Source organism: Arachis ipaensis, chromosome B08, assembly GCF_000816755.2.
Source record: "Arachis ipaensis cultivar K30076 chromosome B08, Araip1.1, whole genome shotgun sequence".
In the NCBI taxonomy this organism is placed as follows: Eukaryota; Viridiplantae; Streptophyta; class Magnoliopsida; order Fabales; family Fabaceae; genus Arachis; species Arachis ipaensis.
In genome coordinates this window covers 110768206-110783801 of record NC_029792.2, presented here as the reverse complement: position 1 = coordinate 110783801, position 15596 = coordinate 110768206, and the positions used below count along the sequence as shown (strand labels likewise).

Below are 15596 nucleotides of genomic sequence, written 5' to 3'. Positions count from 1 at the left end.
CGATTTAAAAATTTTGGATCCATCCCAAACCATATTTATAAAATTAGCAAAATTCCAAAAAGGCTCTCTCATGTGTGTGTGTATATATATTATACAAGAGATTGTCAAAGTTAAATGAGGCTTATACACAGAGCTAGTTTTATGGTTTATAACATGCAAAGTATCTACTAATATAAAAAACTTGAGAGAGGCTGGTAGAACAAACAGAGGGATGCAAGACAGGGACAAAGTCAGAGAGAGCAAAGAGGGACATCGTTTCTGCCTGCTGCAGGCTTACTACAAGAGAAATTGATTTCCACCGAGAGAGTAGAGAGTTGAACGAGAGTGAGAGAGTGTTGCCAAGAGCAAAGCACTGAGCAAGAGTGATAGAGTGATGTAGTGCCACCGACCACTGTCGTTGAGACCTGAGAGCGAGAGAGGAACTAAGAGAAAATGAGAGAGAGTGCTTCCGAGAGAGCAGAGAGCTGAACGAGAGTAGGGAGTGCTGGATTGCACCGACCGCCGTCATTGAGCCTGGAGAGCAAGAGAGAGGGAGAAGTGCGAGAGAGGATCTGAGACTGAGTGTGGCTGTTGCATGACTGTGTACGCTGTATAAGAGAGGATACGAGACTATGTGGTGTGAGAGAGAAGAGAGACCGAGATTTGAATTAGCATTGAAACCTTAATTTTTGATTTTTTTTCTTTCCTAGATTTACCAAAACTGTCCAAAAAAGAAAACAATATTGTTGGTCTGCCACGCCCCACCAGTGGTGCGGGTTTGCCGGATTTTTTAGATTGACAAGTTTAAAATCTTACCCCGGATCACTTTGTTTGGCAATTTCATCAGATTGGCCAGTAGGTTCAACCCGTTTTGTCATTCTTATAAAAGTGTTACACATTAAAAAAGGTTGGCATTAAGCTTGTTGAAAGAGAATTGTGTAGAAATCACTAATTTATTATATTCCTCTTATATCCACCATTAACTTAGGGAATCACAAATGAAAATTCTCAAGGTGCCATAAGGAGTGAAATTTAATTTGAATGGACTATTAGAGTAAAAAATTTATATATACATCTAATTATGTATGATTATGGTAGTAAAATAACTTCTATTCTCACCTGCATTGTTTAATAATTATCTAAAGAATAAATATGATGGAATAATTATTTAAAAAATTTTACACTATCTGAATATTTAAGTTAAACTTAAGTTGAATTTAAGACGAAAGAAGAAAAAATATGTAATGTTTATTATGTTTTAGTTATCTAATATATAGCTTTATTTATACATACAAACTAGAGAGAAAACCATCTCATTCTAACTCATATTGTGTTGTTTGTGAGCATGTTGAGTTAGTTGTCCAAATAGATGTAGTACATATACATTGTGCAATGTATATGCAGGGACCTCATCAGGATCTAAAGAAAATATAGTTATATCAACTTTCAGGGACCTCATTTTAACTAGAATGTGATTATAATCTAGACTCAAACCAAAGAAAAATATAAAAATTCTATATCTATTAATAAATTTAGACACAATAAAAGCAACCTTGTTACATTTCATTTTCAGGTTTTTGTATTAGTCTAACTCATTCTTTAGATCAATTAATGTTCCATAATAATCAATCATAAACATAGTTCCATGCTTATTAGAAAATAACTTTATTTTAACTCATAATAAATAGCAATATTTTGACTTTTAGAGAACATGTAGCAAAGAAGGTTTCAAATTTCTTTACCAGAAGAAAGAAACATATAATTATGAATAACATCCAAAGTCATACATCTCCATAGTCTTATCAAAATTAAAGAATCTCATTATGCCAAATCTGAAATTTAGGTCTATCCTCTTTTAGAGGTGATCTTTCAATATGGATCAACATTTGGCCTTCTATAAGTAGGTGTGATTTATAGACTTATAAATTTAAGTAGGTGTGATACATGTAAGTGATCTATGAATTGTAATTATAACTCATTAATCTTTATTTTTCAACACTTTATACAACTAAAATGAAATACATCTAATTTTAATTATATTTTGATTCTAATCATATTATCTAAAATGAATTAATAAATCACTATATTTAAATTCAAATACATGTTTTGAATTGAAATAAGTATTAAAAAGAATAGAATTCTTTATATTGTGAATTTTGCCCCTATGAATTGAATTTATCAATAATTCATTTAAATAAGGCATTTTGACTTATCGATTTTTAATTTAAAATCTATCCAAAATTGATATGCACAACATATCTAGATGAGTTTGATTTCCTTTTCAAGTTTTATAGTGAAATTGAGGTCTTGGTGTATTTATTTTTTATACGGTAAGTACTATATTGAGCTCCTGTATTTATAATAATATCTTTTGTTGAATAGGTACTAAGAAGTGCCCCTTGTTCTGTTGGAATTCTTGTTGATAGAGGCCTTGGAAATATTGAACGAATATCAAGATCTGAAATAACAATAAATGTGGCAGTTATATTCATTGGAGGAAAAGATGACAGGGAAGCACTCGCTTATGCTAGTCGTGTGTCACAACATCTAGGAGTCAAACTTACAGTAATAAGATTACTAGTAGATGCTAATGCTGAGGCTTCTGGATTAGTAGGATACATGGTGGTTAATCCAGAGCAAGAGCAGGAGAGGCAACTAGATGATGAGTATTTTGCACAATTTTATGAAAATCATGTAGTTGGAGGTCGCATTTTGTATACGGAGAAGCATCTAGCAAATGCTGCCGAAACCTTTTCTACTCTAAGATCGTTAGAAGGATTGTATTCATTGGTCATTGTGGGAAGAGAAGGTGGAGTAAACTCTATATTGACAAGAGGGATGAACGACTGGCAACAGTGTCCAGAATTGGGACCAATAGGGGATGTTTTGTCGGGACCTGATTTCTCTACAACTATGTCTGTGTTGATCATTCAACAACATAGACTTAAAGGAGAATTAGATGGATTGGATGAGGACTTCTCTATCATGTAGGTGTTAGATGAATTGATAGTGTTCTTAGCCATAAAAAAACAATGAAAAAATGGATAGATAGTATAAAATTAGACACAAATTGTAGCAAAGAAATAGAAAAAAGAGTAGAAGTAATATGTAAAAAATGATAACATAATATATATATTATCCTATTTAAATATTAAAAATCCAAAAGGATGTGATTTTTTTTTTTACTTTTATAATGGCTTTAAAATGACAATGCTTTTCTTTAAGATCAAAGTTTAAAAAATTAGATTCATCATTAAATGAGTGTAAATAAGAAAATTCAAAGGTTTTAAGATCCCATCAGAATTTATAAAAATATAAGAGTAAATCACCAAAAATGCACTCGAAAAATTTTGTCATTGACAGAAATACATTCGAATTTTATTATTGACAAAAAAGTCCTCAAATAATTTAAAAACGCGACAAAAATGCTAACATTAAATATGTATTCTCAAAAAATACTTTAGAAATTGAATTTTAATGCGGTTTTTAGCAAGCATGATTAAAAAAATGAGATATTTTTATCCTTAAAATTTGGTTATTTTTCGTTAAGTATATTTTTTTTGTGATTTTTTTTCGTCAACAACCAATAATACTTTTAAAAATAAAATAAAAATATAGAGATCAAATTTTTATTCTATTTTTGTGTGTATTTTTTAAACAGTTATCTAAACATTTCTATAAAATTTTGGATTGAATACATAAGCGGTTTGTTAAATATAAAAGTTGTTTGTCACTTATAAAAAATAATATTCTCTTTGAATATTCTTGTCGCGTTTTTAAATTATTTGGGGTATTTTAATTTTTATTGATAGTAAAATTCGGGTGTATTTTTGTTAGCGACAAAATTATTCGAGTGCATTTTTTGTAATTTACCAAAAATATAATAAAATAATATATTTATAATTTTTATAAACTATTTTGAGAGGGCTAATAAAAAAATTTGTCAATAATTTAATGATATTTTTATTTTTTCTATTATTTTATTAGTTCATCAATAACATTTTTTTGTCGAAGACAAAATTTTGAACAGATGAATAATTTCTGATTAACACAATTTGACAAGCCAATTTTGTATAGTTTTTATAACACTCTTCAATATATATTGACAGGTTGTTAAAATTTGACAATATTCATATATTATTTAACCTTCGAATATTTAATTGTTAGAGGTATATATTTTTTTTAAAAAAATTGTCTTATTCCAAAATTAGCATCAGCTAATTTATTACATATGCAATCTTTGCATAAGTTCATACATTCATAATAGAGAATAAAAATAAAACTTAAAAATAGCATACTATATTGATGAGTTTGGAAAACTCTTGATTAATATTTGTGATGACTAAACATTATTTAAAATAATTAACTGCAAAAATTAATAATCTGATTTGATTAAATAATTTTTGTTGCAGATTTTATTGGGCCGAAAATAAATGAAATACAGCAAGCCCAAAGAAAGCTTTCCTTTGTGTACAATGCTTGATCTAAAATCCATCAGAAAAGCAAATGTTACTATTGGGCCAGAATTTAAATAGTATCACTAAGCCCAATTAGTTTGAAGGAATCAAAATTTTATTGGGATAAATTAAGCTTTATTGCTACCAAGCCCAATTTGAATTTTGATAAATGTTTCCATGCTGATCCGAAACTTCTCTTAGCCACTGAAACCATCAATTGGTATCAGAGCTTGGTCTCAAAGAGATCAAGCTTTGCAGCTTGGAGTAAAGATCCTCATGGCAAAAAACAGTGGCGCAAATGTGGTGTCTTATAATCTAACTGAAGGACAATCAAGCAACAGACCCCCTCTTTTCAATGGGAAAAACTATACCTATTAGAAGGAGAGGATGAAGATATTCGTACAGGTAGTGGATTACAGACTTTGGAAGATTATTCTCGAAGGGCCTCAATTTCCAACTACCACAAGTGCAGAAGGAGTTGTTTCTCTCAAACCAGAAGCAAGATGGACCGAGGAAGATAGGAAAAAGGTGGAGTTAAATGCAAAGGCAATAAATCTGCTCAATTGTGCTATCAGCTTCGAGGAGTACCGACGGGTATCAAGATGCACAACGGCAAAGGAAATCTGGGACAAATTGCAAATCACCCATGAAGGAACCACCATTGTCAAGAAGACTCGGACAGATATGCTAAATAGAGAATATGAAATGTTTGCAATGAAGGAAGGAGAGTCCATTGATGAACTGTTCAAACGGTTCAATGCTATCATTGTTGGCTTAGATGCTCTGGGAATTACACATTCTGATTCTGTGCTAGTAAGAAGAGTGTTGAGATGTCTCACAAAAGAGTGGGAGACTAAAGCTTTAATTATTTCTGAGAGCAGTAGTCTAGAATCCATGACACTTGATGATTTGAGAGGAAATCTTCTTGCTTTTGAAAATACCTATTTGAAAAAGGATACAAAAAAGAAAGGAAAATCCCAAACATCAAGTTTGATAAGGATCTTACTTGTGACGCTTGTCAATTAGGCAAACAAGTAAAATCCTCTTTTAAATCAAAAGATGGAATCTCAACCAAAAGGACATTGGAAATGTTACATATTGATCTTTTTGGTCCTACTAGAACTCAAAGTTTAGGAGGTAAACATTATGGTCTTGTGGTGGTAGATGATTACTCTAGATTTGGTTGGGTACTTTTCCTTGCTCATAAGAATGATGCTTTACATGCTTTTTCCACCCTTTGTAAGAAAATTCAAAATGAAAAGGATTTGAAAATTGCCCATTTAAGAAGTGATCATGGAAGAGAATTTGAAAATCAAGATTTTGAAAAATTCTGTGATGACTTAGGAATTTCTCATAATTTTTCATGTCCTAGAACCCCCCAACAAAATGGGGTGGTTGAAAGAAGGAATAGAAGCCTTCAAGAAATGACTAGGGCTATGTTATGTGAGAGTGAAATTCCTAAATTCTTATGGGCTGAGGCTGTGAACACAGCATGTTATATTTTGAATATAACAATCATTAGAAAAGGGTTAAAGAAAACACCTTATGAGCTATGGAAAGGAACTCCTCCAAATCTTAAGTACTTTCATATTTTTGGATGCAAATGTTTTGTACTTAATAATAAAGAAAACCTTGGAAAATTTGATCCAAAATCATATGAAGGAATGTTTGTTGGATATTCCACCACAAGCAAAGCCTATAGAGTTTATCTCAAGGAGCATAGGACTCTAGTTTCATCAGAGAGATTCTCACAGAATTCACCAATATGTCCGATCTCATGGTTCAATTTCACAAGTCTGCCCGCAAGCTTGCTTATGAGAATGAATTGGCATGGAAGAAATGTCAAGAAAGGGTCAGTCTAATGTTGGAAAGCCTTGAAAAAGAAGCTGGCAGTGATGGCGCCGAGGAGGAGCCTTACTTTAATCTCTTTGATGATTAACTCTCTGGTTACTGTTTGATATTGGCACAATTTGGCTCAATTAGCTCTTTTGTTTTTGTTAAGGTTGCAATTAACAATAGCTACCTATGTGATACTTTGATGACACTGTTTGGTTATATTTTGAACTGTTATATTGCATGTTCTGTTTTCTGTAACAATATTTTGTGCAGGTGGCCCCATGATAACAAAAGCGGGAGGAAATTTAGGTTCCAAAATTGAAATTGGAACGAAACAGGGGCTGGATGAAAACAGGGGAACAGGGGATGAAATTTTCAAAATTGAAAATTCATGATCACCCTTGTTCAAAGAATGCATGTTGTCATTGCATTCACCATGGTTGTTGCTTAGTTTATCATGATGCATTCACTAATGTTGCTGCTTAGTTTATCAGGATTAATTAATGATCACTTGGCATTTGGTTTATAATGATGGTTGAATTATTTTAATGCCTGATTACTGATTCATCATTGATAAACTTTTTTGATTAAAAACTTATTTTTGGCAGTTCCTTTAAACCATGTAATAAAACTGCCCTGTTTGTTTGCTCAAATACTTTTCCATCATGCTGTTTTGCTCTGATATTTTTAACAGGAAAGGATTTGAAAAATATTTTGATATGAAATTGTTTGAGCAGTAAATCAATTATGATATCAACTGAGTTTTGATTATCAATTAAAACTGCTCATAAATCAAGCATTTAGCATCATAAAATATGCTAAATAACATTGTTACCTATAGCTTGATTTAAATATTACAGGTTAGTGCTTCCCTTGGTAAAATAAGCATGCATCAAGGGGGAGCAATGTGACATTTAGAAAAGGGGAGAAATTCAAAATCAAAGGGAGTATTCTTTACTCAATATCTAAATTTCTTTCCATTTCAATTTTAATAATGTTTGTCATCAAGGGGGTGATTGATGAGTTTGGAAAACTCTTGATTAATATTTGTGATGACTAAACATTATTTAAAATAATTAACTGCAAAAATTAATAATCTGATTTGATTAAATAATTTTTGTTGCAGATTTTATTGGGCCAAAAATAAATGAAATACAGCAAGCCCAAAGAAAGCTTTCCTTTGTGTACAATGCTTGATCTAAAATCCATCAGGAAAGCAAATGTTACTATTGGGCCAGAATTTAAATAGTATCACTAAGCCCAATTAGTTTGAAGGAATCAAAATTTTATTGGGATAAATTAAGCTTATATGACTACACATTATAGCTTCAAAAAATTAAAAATATTGCATGTCATTTGTTCAAGATGTCTTGAAACTTGTTGGCTTATTGCACTATCTGAATTATGAAACTGAAAACTAAAAAAATTCATATCACCTTCCTATGTGATACCAATTAGTTTATGCTTTGTCCTAACTATCACACCAAAATTTGAATAATTTAAACTCGTTTTTGTGCTTGCATTCAACTTTGCTTTCTTTGAACTAGGATGTTATTCTACTTGCACAATTCTTAGTAAAACGTTCCTGCCATATTACCTCTTTACTTTTTTTTTTCTATCCATGCCACCACCAAACTTGATGAAACCACAAAGAATACTTCTTCATTTACCTTATCTGCTTTTTTCATAGAGCATTGTAGTAGCCGGTGTGCGGAATTACACTTTGCACAACTGAACCAACAAGTGCACTAGGTTGTCCAAATAATACCTGACTGAGTCAGGATCGATCTCACGAGGATTGTAATTTGAAGCAGGCTATGGTTATCTTGTAGATCTTAATCAGGCGGATAGAAAAGTTATTTGATTGTTTAAATGCATAAAAAGAGAATAAATAAAACGTTACTCAGTTGATGGTGAATGCAATGATATGAAGATGGTTAAGGCTTGGAGAGGCTTTGTTCTTCTGGATAATTCCGGTCTTACTGTCTTCTTCAACTGTCAATGATTTCTTCTATGGCAGGCTGTATGTGATCAACGCCTTTCTTGAGAAGTCGCCAATGCTCCTCCAGATCTGAACCCCAGGGTTAGTGTGGATCCAGTCTGATTGAGTGTGAACCTCCTGCAGTCCATTCTCCTTAGTGATCCTACTTAAAATGCCACAGACAAGGTTGAATCTTCTGGATCAGAGAATGCTGCGCCTTTGGTTCTAGCCTTTACCACAAAGACACTAATCTCCCCATACCTCGGCTGAACTGGTGTCTCGAAAAGTCCCCAACGAAGTCGTGGATTAGCCGTCTAAGAGATATATAATCAAGCTAGTGGTTCATCATTGTTCGATGAAATTAAAGACTCACTCTGAACCCATATAGAATGAGATAACCTTGTGCCGGTTCAACGCATTCATAAAGATGAAGAACAAAGATACATCTTAGAACAGAGAATCAAACAAGAATTGAAATAGAACAGTAGTACTTCATTAATCCATAAAACTCAGCAGAGCTCCTCCCATCAACCTAGGAGGCTTAGAAACTCATACTGATAGAAAATACAATGATAAAAAAAATATGACAGGTCCTCCCCCTGAGTCTGTAAAAGTTCTCAAATAAATACTAGACTAATGACTAAGGATTACATAAGAAGGGTAAAACAGTCTTTTAGTGCTAAAATCCGCTTTTGGGGCCCACTTGGTGAGTGTTTGGGCTGAGCTTGATTGAGATCCACGTGTTAGGAGGCCTCTAGGGTGTTGAACACTGGCTAGGGGTCCTTTATGGGCGTTGGACGCTGGTCTCTTCTCCTTTGGGCGCTGGACGCCAGAATAGGGCAGGAGGCTGGGGTTGAACACCAGTTTTGAGCCTTCCATTCTGAAGAAAAGTATAAACTATGCTATATTACTGGAAATCTCTAGATGTTATCTTTTCGTAGCCATTAAGAACGCTCCATTTGGACTTCTGTAGCTCCAGAAAAGCTTTTTCGAGTTCAAGGAGGTCAGAACCGGACAGCATTTGTGATGCTTTCTCTATCTCTGAAATAGTCTTTTGCTCCAGCTCCTCAATTTCAACCAGAAAATACCTGAAATTGCATAAAAACATACAAACTCAAATTAGAATTCAAAAATGTGAATTTTACACTAAAACCTATGAAAACTTAATAAAACTTAAACAAAGCATACTAAAAACTATATGAAAATGATGGCAAAAAGTGTATAAAATATCCGCTCATCAGAACACCAAACTTAAACTATTGCTTGTCCCCAAACAACTAAAAATAAAGTAGGATAAAAAAAGAGTAAGATACAATAAATCTCAGAGTTTCCAATGAATCTCAGTTTCAATTAGATGAGCGGGACTTAGTAGCTTTTGCTTCTGAATAGTTTTGGCATCTCACTATCCATTGAAGCTCAGAATAGTTGGCATCTTTAAGAACTCAGAGTCCATATGATATCATTAAATCTCCTAGTTTAGTTCTTTTTTATTCTTGAACACTACTTTTAGAGTCTTAGCCATGATCCTAAGCACTTTATTTTCCAGTATTACCACCGGATACATAAATACCACAAACACTTAACTAGGTGAACCCTTTTGGATTGTGATTTAGCTTTGCTAGAATCCCCAAATAGAGGTGTCCAGAGTTCTTAAGCACACTCTTTGGATCTTTGGATCCTTGCTCTTGCCATTTGGTTTAAAGAGCTACTGGCTTTTTGCTCTTGCCTTTTGGTTTAAAGAGCTATTGGCTTTTTCTGTTTATTTCTTTTTCTGCTTTTTCTCTTTATTTTTTTCGCGCACACATATATATTCTTTTATTGCAACATGCTTTTTTCTTTTTCTTTTTGCTGCTTTTTCTTGCTTCAAGAATCAATTTTAGGATTTTTCAGATTACCAATAATACTTCTCCTTTTTCATCATTCTTTCAAGAGCCAACATTCATAAACTCCAACTTCAAATATGCACTATTTATTCATACATTCAGAAAACAAAAGCAATGCCACCACATCAAAATAATTGACTATTCTTATTAGTAACTCAAAATTTATGTGTCTCTCAATTATTTTTCAATTAAAATTTTATTTTAAGCAAGGTGAGGGATATATGGAGTATTCTATAGCCTTAAGAAATAGATGATCATGCAACAAGAACAAGAGAACAGATAATAAAACATAATAGAAAACAGAAAAAAGTAACATGAGAAAAGGGAATTAAGGGAACGAATCCATCTTAGTGATGGCGGCTATTACTCCTCCTTGAGAATCCAATGTAGTGCTTGATCTCTTCAATGTCATGCCCTTGTCTCTATTGTTCTTCCCTCATAGCTCTCTGATCTTCTCTATTTCATGGAGGATGGTAGAGTGCTCTTGATGTTCCTACCTCAGTTGCTCCACGTTTGAGCTCCACTCTCCCAGAGAGGTATTCAGTTGATCCCAAAGATTTTGGGGAGGAAAATACATCCTTTGAGACATCTCAGGGATTTCTATTGAGGCAGCTCCACATGCTCTTGCTGTGGTCCATGTGACGGCTCTCTAACTTGCTCCATCCTTCTTTTAGTGATGGGCTAGTCCTCTTCTATGACAATTCCAGCTTAATTGCATAGGTGACAAATGAGGTGAGGAAAGTGGAGGCAAGTGCCTTTCCCTTCTTCTTTCTTGAGGTTTCACCAGTCTTTGGTGACATACTTAGGAGTGGTAGAAATAAAAAAGTAAAGCTTTTGCAACACCAAACTTAAGAGTTTTGCTCGTCCTCGAGCAAATATGAACAATGGGGAAGAATAGAGTAGAAGAGGGTGGGATAGGTGAAGATTCTGTGGGACCTACTGGTCCTGAGAGACTAGGGCAATTGAATTTCCTACCCTCCATATGAGCATTGAACACCCAGCTACAACGCCAGCTTTTCTCCCAATTGTGGCATTGAACGCCCAAGAGGGACTCCTTCCTGGCGTTTAATGCCAGATCTTCTGCTTTTTTGGGCGTTGAATGCCCAGCCTCTCCCCTTAGCTGGCGTTTAATGCCAGTATTGCTGTCCCTAGTGGGCGTTGAACGCCCAATCTGGCCCCTTGTCTGGCGTTCAACGCCAGCAAGGTCCTTCCTCCAGGGTTTTCTGTTTTTATCTTTGAACCTTTCTGTATCTGCTCTAACTACTACACATGATCACAAACATTAAAAAGCAAGGGAAATCTCTAAAAATAAACTAAAATAAACTCAAATGAAAATAAACAACAGAAATAAGAACAGAAATACTCTTCTCATGGTTGGGTTGCTTCTCAACAAGCGCTTCTTTAATGCCATTAGCTTGACACTCGATTGCTGAGTTTCTTCCTCTTCTTCCAATTGGTTAAAAAAATGACTCCATTGGAGAAGAGGAGGAGATTAGTGCCCTCAGATTTGAATTCCTCCTAATAAGCTTTCTTTTAGTATGATCAGCTTGATTCTCCTTGCTTGTTAGGGTAAGGGTTGTCTTGTGTCTCCATCCCTTATGCTTCTTCCTCTTGTGACCTTCCTCCTTGGTAGGTGGTGACTGCCCAACACCAAACTTAAGTTTGATGTCTGAAAAAACTGTATGAGTTTTCACTAAGGGAGGAGGCTGCAGTATTGTACTCTGTATGGCAGTACCTCCTTTGTCAGGGGGTAGTGGAGGTTGAAGGACCTTGATAATCATGTAATCCTTCTGTAACCTCATCACTAATTCGCCTCTCTCAGCATCAAAGAGGTTTCTTCCAGTAGATAGAGACCATTGCTCCAAAACCTCAGCAAAAGGAATATTGAACTGCAGTTTTTCATAGCCTTCCAAGGATTGCGAGCATTGCTCATCCTTGGTCTCCTTTTGGGGCATTTGAGGTTGTGGTACTTCAGGCTTTCTTCCCATAAGAGGGATGTGCAACAATGTGCTTCCAGTCTCTTCTTGAGTTAGTTCCTCAACAGTGTGTACCATCTTAGGCTTAGCCTCCTTGGTGCTAATGAGGGCTAGCCATTCTTCTCTTATCTGTCCAGATAAATACTGTCTAGTTTGACTCAACTGTGACTCTATAGCTCTGTTAGAGGCTCGGGCTTCTTGCAACATCTCTTGCAATTTCAACATTTGTTGTGCAAGGGAGTGTAGCTGCTGAGTTAAAGACTCATTCTATTTCGAAGGGTTAGATTCAGTGGTCACTGTCTTGACCTTTCCTTTTATTGAAGTCTCACTAGATGAGTACAGATGCTGATTGTTGGAAACTGTCTTAATGAGCTCGTGAGCTTCTTCAATTGTCTTTCTCATGTGGATTGAACCACCAGCAGAATAGTCTAAGGACATCTTAGCCATATCTGTGAGTCAATAATAGAAGATGTCTGACTTTACCCATTCTGAAAACATTTCAGTAGGGCATTTCCGTAGCATCATTCTGTACCTCCTCCAAGCATCGTAGAGGGATTCATTATCTTCTTGTTTGAAACCTTGAATGTCCAGTCTTAACTGGGTTAGCTTCTTTAGTGGAAAGTATTGATTCAAGAACTTATCCACCAACTGACTCCATGTTTTCAAGCTTGATTTGGGTTGATTATCCAACCACCTCTTTGCTTGGCCTTTCACAGAAAATGGAAAGAGCAACAACCTGTACACATCTTGGTCTACTCCATTAATGTACACTGTTTCAGCATATTGCAGGAAATCTGCAAGGAATTCTATGCGCTCCTCTTGAAGAAGTCCCTGAAACTGGCAGTTTTGCTGCACTAATGTGATTAGTTGTGGGTTGAGCTCAAAGTGAGCTACTCCAACAGGAGGTATACTAATACTGCTTCCATAGAAGTCAGGAATGAGGGCTGTATAAGATCCCAAAGTTCTTCTTGGTTGTGCCTCTTCCTCTAGATCCATAGTGCACTCTTTTTGTTCCTGCATACACAGACAAAAGACAAAGAAAAGTGGGGAGTCTCTATGTCAGAGTATAGAGAGCTCCCAGTGAGATACCCTAAGAAGCAACAAGAATTAAAGATTTTTTTTCGAAAAATAAATAAATAAATAAAATAAAAATAGAAAACTAATTCAAAAATAATAAGAAAAATAATTAAGAAATTTCGAAAAAATAGGAAAAGGAAAGATTAAGAAAAGATATGACACCCAATCAACTAACAAGATTTAAAATCAAAGAGGGAATTTTCAAAAAAGAAGAAAGAAAGTAGTTAGGAAGTTTTGAAAAAGAAGAAAGAGAAAGGTGAATAAAAGATAAAACAAGTAACTAACTAATTAACAAGATTTAAGAACAAAATAAAAGATTTGATTTTGAAATTAAAAGGAGAAAGTTTTGAATTTTAAAAGTTGAAAGAAAGTAAAGATTTGAAATTTAAAAGTTTTAAATTAAAAAAGAAAGATAAGGTAAAGATTTAAAAAGATTAAGAAAGATAAGATTTAAAATTTAAAGATTTTGAAAAAAGATTTTTAAAAGATATGAAAAAGATTTGAAAAAGATTTGAAAAGATAAGATTTGAAATTTGAATTTTAAAGAAGATTTGATTTTGAAATTTGAAACTTGAATTTTAAAATATGAAATTTGAAATTTTGAATTTTGAAATTTGAATTTTGAAAATTGAAATTGAATTAAGACAAGATAAGATCTTGAAAATTGAATTTTAAATTTTGATTTTGAATTTTGAAACAAGATAAGATAAAGATTTGAAAAAGATTTGATTTGTTGAAAAGATTTGATTTTGAAATTCAAATTTAATATAAGATAAGATAATGATTTGAAATTTAATGAAAGATAACAAAAGAAAAGATAAAGATTTGAAAAAGTTTTGAATTTTAAAATTTAAAAGAAAGATGAGATAAGAAAGAATCAAATTAAAAGAAAGATAAGATAAGATATAAAAAGATAAGATTTGAAATTTGATTTTTGAAATTAAGATAAGATAAGATAATGATTTTGAAATTAAAATTTGAAATTTTGTTTGAAATTTTCGAAAATAATTTTGAAATAAAGATAGAAAATATATTTTTTTTTATTTTTTGAATTAATGAAGAAAGAGAAAAACACCAAAAGACACTAAACTTAAAATTTTAAAGATCAAACCAAGAAAAATACCAAGAACAATTCGAATACAAGGAAGAACACTCAAGAACACTTTTCGAAAATTTAAGAAAAGAAAACACAAAGAGGTACCAAACTTAAAAATTTTAAGATCAAATAATACTAATTTTCAAAAATTAGAGGAAAAATAACTAAAAGACACCAAACTCAAGATTTTTAAAATCAACCAAGAAAATTCACTAAGAACAATTTGAACATGAAGAAGGAAAAATAAGAAAAGGTAAAAATAAGAACAATTCACTAAGAATACCTTCAAAAATTTAAAGGAAAAGGTAAAAACAGAGGGGACACCAAACTTAAAAACTGACACAAGACTCAAACAAAAGACAAAGATTACTAAAGAAAAGAAAAAATTTTGAAAAAGAAAACAAGAAATAGGTAAGACTCAAAGTAAGAAAATACATAGCCAAAAATAGAAAAGGTTTTGAAAATTTTTTGAAAATTTTTTGAAAAGAAAACAAAAGTCACAAATAAAAGAGCAAATAAAACATAAAAAATACCTAATCTAAACAACAAGATAATCCGTTAGTTTGTTCAAACTCAAACAATCTACGGCAACAGCGCCAAAAATTTGGTGCGCGGAATTATACTTCGCACAACTAAACCAGCAAGTGCACTGGGTTGTCCAAGTAATACCTGACTGAGTCAGGGTCGATCTCACGAGTCACGAGAATTGTAATTTGAAGTAGGCTATGGTTATCTTGTAGATCTTAATCAGGCGGATAGAAAAGTTGTTTGATTATTTAAACGCATAAAAAGAAAATAAATAAAACGTTACTCAGTTGATGGTGAATGCAATGATATGAAGATAGTTAAGGCTTGGAGAGGCTTTGTTCTTCTGGATAATTCCGGTCTTACTGTCTTCTTCAACTGTGAATGATTTCTTCTATGGCAGGCTGTATGTGATCAACGCCTTTCTTGAGAAGTCGCCAATGCTCCTCTAGATCTGAACCCCAGTGTTAGTGTGGATCCAGTCTGATTGAGTGTGAACCTCCTGCAATCCATTCTCCTTAGTGATCCTACTTAAAACGCCACAGACAAGGTCGAATCTTCCGGATCAGAGAATGCTGCGCCTTTACCACAAAGACACTAATCTCCTCATACCTCGGCTGAACCGGTGTCTCGAAAAGTCCCAAACGAAGTCGTGGATTAGCCGTCTAAGAGATGTATAATCAAGCTAGTGGTTCATCATTGTCCGATGAAAGACTCACTCTGAACCTATATAGAATGAGATAACCTTGTGCCGGTTCAACACATTCATAAAGATGAAGAACAAAG

The 15596-nt window shown here is 33.6% G+C and overlaps 1 protein-coding gene across 1 annotated transcript in view; it reads left to right on the top strand.

Annotated features, from left to right (window-relative positions):
• The window catches only part of LOC107614438 (cation/H(+) antiporter 28-like), a 5767-nt gene extending 2754 nt beyond the window's left edge, over nt 1-3013 (top strand). Inside the window, exon 3 of the mRNA XM_016316647.2 lies at nt 2362-3013. Within this exon, the coding sequence (XP_016172133.1) occupies nt 2362-2970 (609 nt within the window). The 3' untranslated portion in view covers nt 2971-3013. The remainder of the gene's footprint in view (nt 1-2361) is intronic.